At 38.2% G+C, this 16,037-nt stretch overlaps 2 protein-coding genes across 2 annotated transcripts; both read right to left on the reverse strand.

Annotated features, from left to right (window-relative positions):
* Positions 1-291: 291 nt before the first annotated feature.
* On the reverse strand, positions 292-3,220 carry LOC147337926 (uncharacterized). The gene is made up of 5 exons (XM_086312983.1): positions 3,166-3,220; positions 1,865-2,227; positions 1,253-1,567; positions 843-1,100; positions 292-419 (listed from the first exon to the last, which is right to left on the reverse strand). Exons 1-5 carry the CDS (start codon positions 3,218-3,220, stop codon positions 292-294), a joined length of 1,119 nt encoding a protein of 372 aa, XP_086169109.1.
* Positions 3,221-8,907: 5,687 nt separating this feature from the next.
* On the reverse strand, positions 8,908-12,179 carry LOC147337927 (pregnancy-specific glycoprotein 22-like). Its single transcript, XM_086312961.1, has 5 exons — positions 12,016-12,179; positions 11,303-11,623; positions 10,685-11,005; positions 9,835-10,155; positions 8,908-9,642 (listed from the first exon to the last, which is right to left on the reverse strand). The coding sequence occupies exons 1-5, from the start codon at positions 12,062-12,064 to the stop codon at positions 9,377-9,379; spliced, it is 1,278 nt and encodes a 425-aa protein (XP_086169087.1). The 5' UTR covers positions 12,065-12,179; the 3' UTR covers positions 8,908-9,376.
* Between the last annotated feature and the right edge of the window lie 3,858 nt (positions 12,180-16,037).

The raw sequence follows: 16,037 nt of genomic DNA on the forward strand, positions 1-16,037 counted from the left end.
TTCTTCCTCGGCAGAGAAGCAAGAGGAATAAAGTAACATAAGTGAGTCATTAAAATAATCGTTTGAGGTCTAAACAGAAGTTTACAATCATTTCTTCAGTAGACTGAAAATTGTGAAATCGTTTAACTGATTCTGACCAAAATGCGCACAAAAAAAAAGACTTTTAATTTTGCTCACTTCTGGCTTTTTTGATGTATCAACAAACTTTTGGCAAAGAATAAAAATTGTTTATTTAAAAAACAGCAAACAGAATTTTTTTTATATGTAATTATAAAAAGAACAAAGTTTTTTTTACCTTCCTGTTTTGTAGGTTTGTTTTTTTTGTTTCTTTCTCCGAGAACAGATGACTGCTACACCCACAACTAAGAAAATTATCAGTGCTAAGAGAACACCACCCATCAGTGTTAAAATTCCTGCTCCTAAAATAAATGAAATTTAAAAAAAAACAAGTCAACATGTGTTTTTATGGCAAAACACAAGGAGAAAATAAAGACAATTACATCAATAAATTCATTGCATTAAAGTTTTAATTATTAATGTGCCATCAGTGATTATTATTGTCCAACTGATTAATATGCAATCAATGAAAATGAAGCTTATAGCCCATAAATAAATGATTTATGAAAGGTGTACAAATTGACCATTTTGGTTGCTAACTTCCCAAGGGCAAGTCAGAGCAGAGACATATTCACACTACAGTAGCAGTACAAATATCTAAAAAAGACCAGTTTCTGTCTTTTCTCAAGCTCTCGAGACTACTACCATGAGCTGGATGACTGGGAACCTACACTGACTGAATTGCTGATTCAGTATTAGATATTATTTACAAAGACCTCACTCACCACAGGTAGATATCCTCTCTTCTTTGGAGACATTACTGACGTTGTTCTTGACTGAGCAGACCAGATGTCCTGAGACGTGCTGTTTCAAAGTGATGATGTTACTCTCATTATTTCCAGAAAGGAGCTCAGCATCTGTCAGTGTGCGTCCATTTAGAGTCCAGCTGTACTGAGGACTGTCCCCTCCCTCAGAGGAGCAGGACACCCTCCTCTCTCCCTGGGACAGACACTCAGAGACCAGCAGGACAGAGGACACAGGAGCTGAGAGAAACACACACAGATGAGTTTAGATTTTAAATTAGAATCTCTGTCATTTTCTATAGTCTCTAAAAAGAAACAAGGAAAGAACAAAATACATGTATTTGATATTTTGTGATATATTATTTAGTTTGCCAACAGAACAGAAAAAATACCTTGAATAAACAACTGTAAAATACGCTCGTCTGATCTTCTTCCATCTGAATCAAAGGCTTGAAGAGTATAATTATCACTGTCACTCCTGCTCAAGTTATTGATCCTAAATGTCCCATTACTGAGGAAAAGATACCTATGTTCTGTGGTTTTAAAACTGATCATATTCTTTTTCACATTAAATATGTTTAATGAATCCTTCAACAATTGGTATTCAAGTATTTCCGAAATGCTGCCCAGATGGATGTCCACAGTTCCTCCCAAAGCTCCATAGCACTTAGTTTCATCCTGGCTGCCATCACAGTAAGTTCCCATACCTGCCAATGCAAAGTAAACGGAAGAAAAATTGACACAATTTTGAGTGTTTAGTACCTACAAGAACTACAGTTTTTCTTTTCATTTAGCATTTGCACATGTTTAACAAAAACAGAAATTGCGGTTTTCTGTTTACTGTTTGCTAAAGTGTACACTATGCAATCAAGCATTTACGAGAGGACCCAAGTGCAGAGGCTTGGCGATAGTAACAATAACAAACAAGAAATCATGAACAATTAACTTTAACTTTACAATAGCTTAAAAAAATATACAATAAAGAATAAGTTACAATAACTTGCCTTCAACTTTTCCATTGTCTTTAACATCCAGGGTGAAATGAATATTTTTCTCTTGAACGCCATCTGAATTAAAGACCTCAATGCTGTATTGACCTGAATCATTCCTCCTCAGGTTTGTGATCTTGAGTGTCCCGTTCTTGATTATAAATGTTAGTCTGTTGTTAAATTCCTTGTCTGTTGTTATTTTTTCTTTCTTTATATTGAACACAGTTATGTTCCCCTTGGGAAGCACCTTCAAACACTTCAGTTCACTGCCACTAGCATCAGTCATCACTTGGATATACACAGTTCCTTTAAGAAGAGGAGAGCATGGGCATGTGTTCGTCCTGAGGTCACATGTAGTCTCATCAATTGGAACGAGAGCTGGAAAAACACATTTAATAGAACATGAGCTGAAATTATTCAGACAACAAATGGAAATGATTGCCTTCATTACTGGCAAATTTTCTACTATAATACTTCTTCTTCACTGCCTAAAGTACTCATTTAGTGCAGCTAACACTAATCAGTGACAACGTTTAAAATTTCAGTGTCCCTTTAAACTTTAAAGTTAAAGATTAAATAATGAATATGGATCCCAGCCCATGTGTGGTGAAAAGAACTGGAAATGCCCATAGATAGACAAATTCTAAATCAAGAAATATCCCATTTGTTGTCTTCAAGAATTTGGAAAAATTAAGCAACATGAAACATTTATATCTATCTGTGTAGTTTTTTTTGTTGTTGTTTTGTTTTCATCTTCTACCCTTTGTTGCACAGGGGTTGTGTACTGTGTTTTTCTGTTTTACTCCAACAAGATGGCTATATTTCTGATTAACTTTATAATAATTTCAAAAATATACAATAAAGAATAAGTTATATAACTTGCCTTTAACATCCAGCGTGAAATGAATGTTTTTCTCTTGGACTCCATTTGAATTAAAGACCTCAATGCTGTATTGACCTGAATCATTCCTCCTCAGGTTTGTGATCTTGAGTGTCCCGTTCTTGATTATAAACTGTAGTCTGTTGTTCAATTCCTTGTCTGTTGTTATTTTTTCTTTCTTTATATTGAACACAGTTATGTTCACCATGGGAAGCACCTTCAAACACTTCATTTCACGGCCACTAGCATCAGTCATCACTTGGATATACACAGTTCCTTTAAGAAGAGGAGAGCATGGGCATGTGTTCGTCCTGAGGTCACATGTAGTCTCATCAACTGAAACGTGAGCTGGGAAAGATGCATTCACATGAACATGAGCTGAAATTATTCACACTACAAATACTAATACTTGGCTTCTTTATGAAGATGATCTTACCATGAATTCCCCCTGCCACAAGCACAATGATAAGAAACTGCTCCATACTCTTCATTAAGCCACGTTGTGATTTTAATCTTTAAAAATTACTGTAGACAATGATGAACAAAGCTGGGTATAAATCAGTATAACGTATATACTGTTGACAGTATTTTTTCAGCATACCTTAACATACATATCTTACTTTTCTATCGCTGCTCTAATTGCATCAGCAAAACTGAGTCTCTAGACAACACTGTAGGGTGACACTTTCACAGCATATCAATGCAAGTATAAAAAAGTATATGTCACGTATTCTTGACATATCCTTTTGAGAAAGAACAGGCAACATGTGCGGTGACAAGTTAATTCACAAATAGTTCAGAACTTCCTGTGGGGAGAGCTGTACTGCTGTACTGCACACCCTGTAAAGAGCACTCTTTACAAGGTGTGCAGGAGGGATGCCTTTTTATGTTTGTATGTTTGGATGAGTTTTCTTTCTGAAAGGAAAGGAGATAAACAGTATAGAACAAATAAAATGTAAATAACCAAGGAAAAACCAGCTTGTTAAAATGCTGCAAATCATTGGCACAAAATGGAACTATGAAGTAATGTTTTCCAGAAAATATTAAAACATTGAATCCTCATATCTATCAAAGCAGGCTGAATTCAATATGAAAATGTAGATGCACGACTCACAAGTATTCAAAATTGCCTACAGTATTTGTGTAAAGAAGATTAATTTAGGTATTCTAAATGTATGCATCTGTAATATGCCTTGAATCTTTATTGTAAATGTAATTAAATTAAAAATTGCAGACATGTTAAAGCAAACATTACAATTTTGTAATCACTTTTAATTTTTAATTGAAAAATAGGTTGAATATTTTGTACTTTATTAAAAAAATAAAAACATTTAATTTCTTACTTACGTCAGTAAATGGCTGGAGTGATGGTTAAACATTAACAGAAGAAGAATTACCATCAAGGAAATAAGGATAAACATGATTCACTTTCAAATTAATGAATGCCTACATCAGCACAGGCTGAGGCAGTAACCCACTTACGAGCGCTCAACTGGAACCAGGCACAACTCATCTGTGAGAAAGACACCCACGCATGGGTACTTCCTGCATCACAGAGCAGAGATAGAAGCTAGCACTCTGAGAGAGGTGCAGTGAAACTGTTCGAGTGGTACAGGGCTACTTTGAACTAACAGACCAGTCATATATATATATATATATATACATACATACATACATACTGTATATATTAGGGGTGCAACGATACACAAAATTCACGGTTCGGTTCGGTTCGGTTCGGTTCGATACTTTGGTGTCACGGTTCAATATTTTTTTGATACAAAAAAATGTTCATGCCTTTTTAATTTGTCATTTATTAAAATTGTAAATATATATATATATATATATTAATTCAAAAGTACAGTTTTTAAATTTAATGTTGCTGAAACAACAAAGGGATAAAATAATAAATCTATCTGATCGAGAAATCACTCATCTTTGGAAAATAGAGTCTATTACAGAGAAATGGCTCTTTGCAAAATAAAAGCTATACTATACGCTTCTTCTGGGGTATACTTTCAGCAGCATATTAAACATATCAGGTCCCCATAAGGAGAATCATAAGCTAACGGCTGTCTAAATGACTCAGGTAAAGCTTGTTGCATGCGTGCTTGTTGTTTTTGTCTGCTTCCACTTGTCTTTGCACTAGGATGATGTCGGCGTTAACGTGCAGTCATATTCGTTGTGTTCCCACTAGTGCTGTCAGCGTTAATCTCGTTAAAATGACATTAACGCCATAACGCCGCAAATCTCCGTTAACGAGTTACCGCGGATTGCCCCGCGTGTGGGGCTGGACGGCGTCAACACGTTAATGAGCTAACTGCGCTAACGCACTAGTTCCCACAAATGTAATTGAGTATTGTGTGGCACATCCGACATACTGTTTTACTTTTGTCCATGACGCGCTTACCATCAGGGTCTTGCTTCACATGAAAACCAAAATAGTTCCAAACACCAGATCTGAATGAGGGTGGGGGAGGTTCAATTTTGGGTAGCGTTGAGGCAGTTGCCATGTTGCAATGAGCTAAACTTCTGTCTCGCTAGCTTGTGCTGCACTCAGTGGATCTGCGCTCAACGGTGCAGCCTAGGCGGAGAAGTCGAAAACAGATCCACTGAGCTCTCAACACAGACAGCATCTTCAGAAGAAAAGTTAATAAAATAAAATAAAAATTTTGTATTGTTCGATATATGCGTACATATGCGTACCGAACCGAAAGCACTGTATCGAATACCAATACGAGTATTGTTGCACCCCTAATATATATATATCCTCTACAGGGAGTGCAGAATTATTAGGCAAATGAGTATTTTGTCCACATCATCCTCTTCATGCATGTTGTCTTACTCCAAGCTGTATAGGCTCGAAAGCCTACTACCAATTAAGCATATTAGGTGATGTGCATCTCTGTAATGAGAAGGGGTGTGGTCTAATGACATCAACACTCTATATCAGGTGTGCATAATTATTAGGCAACGTCCTTTCCTTTGGCAAAATGGGTCAAAAGAAGGACTTGACAGGCTCAGAAAAATCAAAAATAGTGTGATATCTTGCAGAGGGATGCAGCAGTCTCAAAATTGCAAAGCTTCTGAAGCGTGATCATCGAACAATCAAGCGTTTCATTCAAAATAGTCAACAGGGTCGCAAGAAGCGTGTGGAAAAACCAAGGCGCAAAATAACTGCCCATGAACTGAGAAAAGTCAAGCATGCAGCTGCCAAGATGCCACTTGCCACCAGTTTGGCCATATTTCAGAGCTGCAACATCACTGGAGTGCCCAAAAGCACAAGGTGTGCAATACTCAGAGACATGGCCAAGGTAAGAAAGGCTGAAAGACGACCACCACTGAACAAGACACACAAGCTGAAACGTCAAGACTGGGCCAAGAAATATCTCAAGACTGATTTTTCTAAGGTTTTATGGACTGATGAAATGAGACTGAGTCTTGATGGGCCAAATGGATTGGTAAAGGGCAGAGAGCTCCAGTCCGACTCAGACGCCAGCAAGGTGGAGGTGGAGCACTGGTTTGGGCTGGTATCATCAAAGATGAGCTTGTGGGGCCTTTTCGGGTTGAGGATGGAGTCAAGCTCAACTCCCAGTCCTACTGCCAGTTTCTGGAAGACACCTTCTTCAAGCAGTGGTACAGGAAGAAGTCTGCATCCTTCAAGAAAAACATGATTTTCATGCAGGACAATGCTCCATCACACGCGTCCAAGTACTCCACAGCGTGGCTGGCAAGAAAGGGTATAAAAGAAGAAAAACTAATGACATGGCCACCTTGTTCACCTGATCTGAACCCCATTGAGAACCTGTGGTCCATCATCAAATGTGAGATTTACAAGGAGGGAAAACAGTACACCTCTCTGAAACAGTGTCTGGGAGGCTGTGGATGCTGCTGCACGCAATGTTGATGGTGAACAGATCAAAACACTGACAGAATCCATGGATGGCAGGCTTTTGAGTGTCCTTGCAAAGAAAGGTGGCTATATTGGTCGCTGATTTGTTTTTGTTTTGTTTTTGAATGTCAGAAATGTATATTTGTGAATGTGGAGATGTTATATTGGTTTCACTGGTAAAAATAAATAATTGAAACGGGTATATATTTGTTTTTGTTAAGTTGCCTAATAATTATGCACAGTAATAGTCACCTGCACACACAGATATCCCCCTAAAATAGCTAAAACTAAAAACAAACGAAAAACTACTTCCAAAAACATTCAGCTTTGATATTAACGAGTTTTTTGGGTTCATTGAGAACATGGTTGTTGTTCAATAATAAAATCATTCCTCAAAAATACAACTTGCCTAATAATTCTGCACTCCCTGTATATATATATGATTAAATTGCTGCTTATATTGCACCTTACAGAATATATAACTTTTATACAACTGTACATATCTCTGTAACTTTAAAATAAAAGATAAAAGCAATTTTAATGTAAAAATCTACATACTGCCAATGGAGAGATGCCAAACTGTCTTTCATTGTACTTGTAGTTGCCCATGCTAGCAATAACAGATTCCTCTGACTGCACAGGTTTGCTGACACAGCTGTTAATGGTGCAGCAGCTGCTGTAGCCACGATAGCTAGCATGTTGGTTAATTTGACACCTTTTGATGCATTTATTTCTATTTTTTTCTCTTTGTTTCTTAGCTTTTCAGCTCCACTTTTTCGCTTTTTTTTTATCCATCTTTACTCTCTACTCCTACCACACTAAACTGTGTTCAGCATAGTGCATGAATGCACATGGAAGGGACTGGTTGCATTAGGATATTTGATTGGGTATTGCATTTGCTCATGAAAATAATGCACAGCAGCCCTTAATGACAGCTGTAGCCTGTATAATTACATCAACGCAGAGAAAAAATTATTCACCCATCAGCCCACAAGTGCATCGGCCCACCTGGAAAATGCCTGGTATGGTCCTGGATCTTTGACCCGGGGTTTAAGGTTTGTTTAACGTTATTCATTAATGGAACTATATGAGATACGTATGTTTAGTTTCTAAGGGACTTTGAGTTTTGCATGCTTATGTTTCAGGTTTTCAGTTCGTTTCTTTTTATATCTGATCTCTTTCTCATGTCCAGTCTGTCTTTGTCTCATCTGTGTTATATCTTCTGTTTGTTTGATCTCCCTGTGTTTTGTCTACTTGTCTCCATGTTTTTTTATTCCCTTGACTAATGGGTTGGGACATGGGAAAAAAAAGTCTTCTTTGCCTTATTTGGCAAATAACAAACTGATGTTACATTTTTATATCCATATTTGAGCCAGTTTCCCTGAGAAGTCAGATACTGAACAAGCATAACATTCAATTTCTGTTCAGAAAAGTAAATAAGGGCAATTTGCATCTGAAAACACCAAGCAAATTATTTTTTCTTTAACTCTGTTTATGTGTGAGTGTTTGTGCAAGTATGTCTAAGTAGTGAAAAGCACATCTTCAGTGGGTTCCCAGGTAGATTGTTGGGTATTTCCACTGGACAAAAATGGAATATAATGATTTGACACAAATGACACAGAAACATTCAGGATGATTTACCATCATCATCTCAGTTCAGTAATTCAGACTGACTGCAGTAAAACACAAATTCCTGTTTCATGTGGAAATGCTTTTAAAAAAAAATTTCCATATGAAAAAGAATTGTTGCTATATGTTATCACATAACAACCTGTTAAACTTGCTATAGAAAATACAAAAATAAAAAGATTAAAACCTAATACAACACAATAAAATTCTAAAATGAATATAGGTGTGGTATGAGATGGTAAAGATTTTTGGTGTCAATGTAGCTGAAACATTTATCGGAGAAAGTGTTTAGCTACATGTGGTGCAGAGGATGTTGAACATCCATGTATTATCCACAGCCACAATCTTCTGATGGAGGAATCAAAATAGTGTGTTGATTCAAACTGAAACCAAAAAGTTTGAGTACACTCAAAAGTAGGTATTGCCCAAAGATTTCCTTCCAATGATGTGAGGTCTAGTAGGAATGTGCTCAGAAAATTTAGTTAAGAGGTATTTTGATCTTTAAAGAAGCAGCAGTGCTTCCAAATGTTTTCTGTGGCTAATTGACGCATATAAAGTCCCAGGTGTGAGAAATGCTACATGTGAAAGATATGTTGAAATGCTGGTGGTATACAAGTCTGGCCTAAATCTACTGTCAGAAAGACTGAAGTAATCCAGGAGTTCAATTAACTGTCTTTAATAAATTCATACAGACAAAATGAACAGCATCGTGTCTCTGTTTCTTGCCAGCCTTAATTAGAATTTTTTGCAGATAGAAGTGAATGTATGTGATAATTTGTGTGTGATTTTCTGAGACACAAACAGATAATTCTATAATTAGTAAAGTTATAAATACTGGCATGAATAATGATAATATCACCTTCTGCTGAGGTAGGACACTCTGCACAAGGCACAAGCAATATCTCACAATGTCTATGAGTCGTCTCACACGTGAGGTCAAAATTAGCAACAGTTTTGGAGCAGAACAGTCCTTTTACTTATTGTTAATACAGGCTGTAGCACTTGGGCACCTTGTGTGGCAGAGTGAAGTACAAGTATCTCTAGCTCTCAAGACTAACATGACCTGGATTGCTGTGAAACTACACTGACTGAATTGCTGATTCATTATTGGATACTGCTTACAATGTTCTCACTCAACACAGGTAGATATCTCCTGTTCTTTGGAGACACTATTGACATTGTTCTTGACTGAGCAGACCAGATGTCCTGAGATGTAATGTTTCAAAGTGATGATGTTAGTCTCATTGTTTCCAGGAAGGAGCTCAGCATCTGTCAGTGTGCGTCCATCCAGAGTCCAGCTGTACTGAGGACTGTCCCCTCCCTCAGAGGAGCAGGACACCCTCATCTGTCCCTGGGACAGACACTGAGAGACCAGCAGGACAGAGGACACAGGAGCTGAGAGAAACACACACAGATGAGTTTAGATTTAAAAACTAGAATTGTGAAAATTCTTTACAGTCTCAAATGAAGAACAGGGAAAGCATAAAATACATGCATCTGAACATTTTTTATATTTATTGTATAGATCAGCAAAACATTGTTAAATTTATATCTATTAATAGCTTTATTGAGAAGAAAAGGAATTACCTTGAATAAGCAACTGTAAAGTCTGCTCGCCTGATGATCTACCCTCTGAATCAAAGGTTATAAGGCTATAATTACCACTGTCTGTCCTGCTTAGATCACTGATTCTAAATGTTCCATTACTGGGTAAGATTAGAGATTTGTGTGCTATGGTATTATAAATAGCCTTATTCCCTCTCACATCTAGTATCTTTAATGAATCCTTTAACAAGTAGTATCTAGGTATTTCAGATGTGCTGTTCACTAGCTGGATGTCCACGGTTCCTCCCAAAGCTCCATAACACTGAGCTCCATCCTGTCTGCCATCACAGTAAGTTTCCACACCTGCAAATAAAAAATTAGACAAAAAGCAAAACTGTCAAACTTTTGAGTGTTAAGTTACTACCAGAAAGACTGCAGTAGCATATGCAAATGTTTACAATGAACAGAAATTTGTAAGCTTCATGATTATTTATGATTATTTTCATATGGTTCCCACAGGTGGGCACAAATTAATGACTGAATTCCATCAGCAGAAATAGTGGTTTTGTGGCTACTGTCATTTTGTTTTAGTAGTAGTTTCTTGTTTACTCAGGCCTGCTGGCAATCAAAAACAGAATATGTATCTAACTGTTATGCAAAACCTCAATTTTTTTGCTGTTCTTAGGGTCTAAAAAACTGACTTTCGGAAGCTGTTCTCATGTGGCAGTTATTCATTGAAAATGAATGCAGGAAGTGAAAATGGAGGAAATTTTAACCCACAAAGAAAAGGTTTGAGTACTCCTGAAACAGGGGATAGTTGTGCAAAAATGCTGCAAATCTTATCAAATGTATGTAAAGTAGCAGCATCACTTCCCAACAGGGAAAATGTTACCTTGAATAAACAAATGTAGAGTCCAAACATCTGATGTCCTGCCATCTGAATCAAAGGTTTCAAGGGTATATTTACCAATGTCAGTCCTGCTCAGGCCATTGATCCTAAATGTCCCATTGCTGGGAAAAATGAGATATCTATGTGCAATGGTATTAGAAATAACCTTATCCCCTCTCACATCTAGTATTTTTAATGAATCCTTTAACAACTGGTATCTAGGTATTTCTGAGGTGCTGTCCATCAGCTGGATGTTCACAGTTCCTCCCAAAGCTCCATAACACTGAGCTCCATCCTGTCTGCCATCACAGTAAGTTTCCACACCTGTAAAGGAAAACAAAAAAGTAAACAATTTATTCTTTTACTTATTATTTAACAAGTTCACCTCTCATAGCTGTATTTTTCAGCTCCATATTAGTTAAATAGTTAAAAAAAATTAAATATAAAGTAAGATAAAAATGTATTTGCTATTGTTTTGTTCAAATTCATTTTGATAGTCTCTAAAAAAGAACAGAGAAAGCAGAAAATGCTATATATATATATATATATATAGATATAAAGATTACCAAAAAATCTTATATTTATATAAAGTAGCAGCTTTATTAACCAAAAAAAGATTACCTTGAGTAAACAAATATAGAGTCCGCTCGCCTGATTTTCTTCCATCTGAATCAAAGGTTAAAAGGGTATATTTACCAATGTCATTCCTACTCAGGTCATTGATCCTAAATGTTCCATTACTAGGAAAAATGAGAGACCTATGCTCTATGGCATTAGACATAACTGTATTATTTCTCCCTGCTAGTATTTTTAATGAATCCTTTAACAACTGGTATCTAGGTATTTCAGAGGTGCTATTGATCAACTGGATGTCCACAGTTCCTCCCAAAGTTACATAACACTGAGCTCCATCCTGTCTGCCATCACAATGAGTGATCACACCTGCAAAAAAAAGTGAACAAATGAACAAAGTCAAAATCAAACCCAGATGATAAAATCAGTGTCTGAATTTAATTTAGTCAAAATGTAAACCCCGAAGGACTCTGAAAATAAGGTTACATGTTATTTAATGAGTTTATATGTCATAGCTATATTTACGCATTTTCACATTAAAATGATCTCAGAATGTGTCGTTAATCTTTAAGGAAATATAAGTAAAGGAAGTAAAAATCATTTAAAGTGTTAAAATAAAACTCATAAACTGCAGTTCAACAAATCTTTTGGTGAATTCAGCTTAATTTTATTGATGGTGCTAGATCATGTGGCAGCAAAACCTCTTTTTTTATTATAAAATTAAGCATTAATGAAGAAGAACAAAAAGTTTAGTAGCTCACCATAAGAGACACCGAGTAACATAAACAACAGTCCAATGACAGCTTCCATGTCTGCTCACTGTACAGCCCCTTATGATCCAGTCAGCAACTTTTCCTTCAATAACAGAAGTGTGTGTGCTACACGCTGCTGTCAGCTGGTACTTCACTTTTCACACGCTGAGAGGATGAAAGGAAGTGACATCATATTTGATCCCCATTTTGCTATCAAGAAAAGAAAAAAAACTGTCAAAAAAAAAGGGTCTTCAAAAGCAACATCTAGTGGTCGAATATAAATTGAATACATGTGTGAGCAGTGAAATGAACCCTTTCATGGTATTCAGGTCTGACCATTTTCAATTTTTTTAAGTATAATTTTTTTCTGCCTAAAAATGTTTGAGATAATGTTTATTTTCTGCAACATTGTGTATATTACCGAAAGTAGTCACTCACTCATCCAAATCATTTATGTATTCCAAACAGGTCTTGTCAGATAGCATGTTGGACATTAACTATCCATGCACAGTATTGTACACAATATTCACTAATTGATAGGGGATCACTCAAGGTTTAAACACTGAACTCCTCCACTTGGGGCAGGAACTCATCCCGGACCCGGAGTGGGTACTCCACCCTTTTCCGGCTGAGAACCATGGCCTCAGATTTAGAGGTGCTGATCCTCATTCCCGCTGCTTCACACTCGGCTGCGAACTGTTCCACTGCGAGCTGGAGGCCCTCACCCGATGAAGCCAACAGAACCACAGCATCTGCGAAAAGCAAAGATGAGATTCTGAGGCCACCGAAGTGAAAACCGTCCGCCACTTGGCTGCGCCTAGAAATCCTGTCCATAAAAATTATGAACAGAATCGGTGACAAAGGGCAGCCCTGGCAGAGCCCATCACCCACCGGGAACGAGTCCGACTTATTGCCGGCAACGTGAACCAAACTCTTGCAACGGTTGTATAGGGATCGAATGGCCCGTAGCAACGGGCCAGACACCCCATACTCCCGCAGCACCTCCCACAGGACACCCCGAGGGACACGGTCGAATGCCTTCTCCAAGTCCACAAAACACACTGGACACAGACTGGTTGGGCAAACTCCCACGCACCCTCAAGTATCCTTGAGAGGATAAAGAGCTGGTCCAGTGTTCCGCGACCAGGACGAAAACCGTATTGTTCCTCCTGTATCCGAGGTTCGACTAGCGGACGAACTCTCCTTTCCAGCACCCTGGCATAGACTTTCCCAGGGAGGCTGAGGAGTATGATCCCCCTGTAGTTGGAACACACCCTCCGGTCCCCCTTCTTAAAGATGGGGACCACCACCCCGGTCTGCCAGTCCACAGGTACTGCCCCTGATCTCCACGCAACATTGTAGAGGTATGTCAACCAGGACAGCCCTACAACGTCCAGAGCCTTCAGGAACTCGGGGCGGACCTCATCAACACCAGGGGCTCTGCCACCAAGGAGTTGTTTAACTGCCTCAGTGACCTTGCCTCCGGAAATTGGCGGGTCATTCCCCTCATCCCCAGACTCTGCTTCCTCCTTAGAAGACGTGTCAGTGGGATTAAGGAGGTCCTCGAAGTATTCCTTCCACCGCCTGACAATTTTCTCAGTTGAAGTCAGCAGCGCTCCGCCAGCACTATACACAGTGCAGGTAGAGCACCGCTTTCCACTCCTGAGACGCCTGACGGTTTGCCAGAATCTCTTCGAGGCAGTCCGAAAGTCTTTTTCCATGGTCTCGGGGTCTTGTTCGCAAGTGATGGGAAAAGGGAGCCAGAGATCAACAGACGGATTGGTGCGGCGGCTGCAGTGATGCGGATGTGTGTTTGAAGCACTGGTTCACCAGCTAACCCCGTTCATGTTTTTACAGACGAATCACTGAGGTGATCACTTTAAAGTGTCTTTGAGTTGGTTTTCAACTTTGCTTTTGTTCTCAGCTTTGTGTTTATGTATAAAACACAGGATATCGAAATGTATTCAGTAACTGTACCTAATGCCACACCTGATGCAGGTTTTAAATAATTATACACCTTAAGAGTCTCCTATAGCATCACCTACAATCCAAACATAGCTTCTGTGCTTCTTTACTATTCAGCCTCTTTTGACTCAGCTGGCAACTTTCAGACAACGTCCTATACTTTACCAAGATACAAACAGGCCCAGCCTTCACTGACCATGTTTCCTGTGGTAAATACAGACCATCCAGGATGCGACTGCTTCACAGTTTTTTAATCTTAACAACTGAACACAGTTGTCATTGGTTTCCATTGATCACAATAGGCAGGATGTAGCTATAATAGAACTGCAGAGAGAGAAGAGAGAGAAGTTGTTTATCAATTTAGTGACACTAAAATTCTAAACCAAGTCATGTCATTTTATTGTCCAACTAATTAATGGACTTTAATTTTTACATTTGAATAAAATTAACCCAAAAAAAAAGAAGTTAATGAAAAATTTGATTCCAATTTAACACAGACATGACAGTCATTATAATTTATAATTAAGCTATAAATATTTTATTTGAGACATTTAAATAACATATTACTTGTTCAAAACACATTTACAGACATTAATGATTGTTGTGTTGCTCAGTGAGTTTTAAAAGTCTTTGACCCTTTTTGACCCTTCCCTATAATTAGCGGTCCAACGGTATGTTGCATTCATGTCCATAACAGTCTTACTGCTCTAGAAACCATTACAGCAGTATTATAGGGGTATACTCTCTCACATGCACTCACCTGTTACTTTTCCTTCTCCATAACCAACACTGGTACCAAAAAAAACAAAACAACTTCATGATCTCCTTGCCATGCTTTCCAGGTCCCAGATATCATTGATCTCCATTTTGCAGTTTCTCCCTTGCTCTGTTGCATCTATCCTGTGTCATGGTCCTCGGTCCCCTGACCCAGCGTTTTTAGTTCCTTGTGATGTTTGTAATATTGTACTTGTGTGAGTTATTTTATGGTTTCTAGTTTCGATCCCTTGCCCTTCATGTTTCTCTGTGTCCCCTCTGTTCTGTGTAAGTCTGTGTCTGCATGTTTGATTTCCCCTCTGTGTCTTTCGGTTCTTAGAGTCCTCTGCCTTATGGTTTATGTCTCTGTGTTTCTTAGTTGCTGTCTCCACTGTGTCAAGTTCGCGTCTCTGTGTGATCCTTCCTGTTTTACTTTGAAGTTCCGTGTCTTATGTGAATGTGCCCTGCTTTGCTTGTCTCGTCAGTCCTGATTTCTCCCAGCTGTGCCCTCCTTCTGTGTCTCATTCCCTCGTTATCCCTCTGTGTATTTAAGCCCTGTGTTTCTCTTTGTCAGTGTCGTAGTCTCCTTCATACTGTGTGTGATTCTCCCTGTGGTTCCTGGTATACTTTATGTTTAGCGTTCCCAGTTTAGTTTAGTACTGTTTTCGTGTTCCACTTTTTGCCAGCATTAAAGCTGTGTTTTTGAGTTTACGTTTTGTCTCCGTGAGTTTGCGTTTGGGTCCTCTCCTGCCTGCCACACAGCCGAATCATGACATCCTGCTGTGCTGAACCCCTTGAGTTGGCCTCCTGTATCCATTTTTTCATGATAGGATCGGATTGAAACACAAACATGGTCTGTAATTGCCAATACAACTAACCCTTTAAATACATGATGAGCTGGCGTGTTGAGTTTTACCTGACCTCTTATGTTGCTTCACTTCTCTGTACACAACAGACAGTGTTATCAGGAGCACAGACTGGGATGATGACTGTTTTCAGATTAAAGCTGTTTCTCTCTATTCAAGTGTGGAATTTGGTAACAGTTTAAAAGTAAGTATTATTAAAAAGCTGTAGATACATAGCTGCTTCGGCACACCTCCATTGTTTTTTTTTTTTTTAAGGTAAAGGGTTATTAATAGGACAGATTTAATCTTGAGGTTTTAGTGCTTAAATCTAACAAAAAGCTGATATAAGTAAAACTAAACTGTGTGAAACAGAAAATGCACACAAAAGTAGTAGCCTTCAAAGTCTGTGTAACTGTTTCCAACATAAAAGGTCCAGCTAGGTTTTTTATCACGTAATGTATGATCTTG

Source organism: Aulonocara sp. 'chitande type north' Nkhata Bay, linkage group LG2, assembly GCF_057382095.1.
Source record: "Aulonocara sp. 'chitande type north' Nkhata Bay isolate Kocher_YH1m ecotype deep benthic linkage group LG2, A_spYH_male_GT1.1, whole genome shotgun sequence".
Taxonomy (NCBI): Eukaryota; Metazoa; Chordata; class Actinopteri; order Cichliformes; family Cichlidae; genus Aulonocara; species Aulonocara sp. 'chitande type north' Nkhata Bay.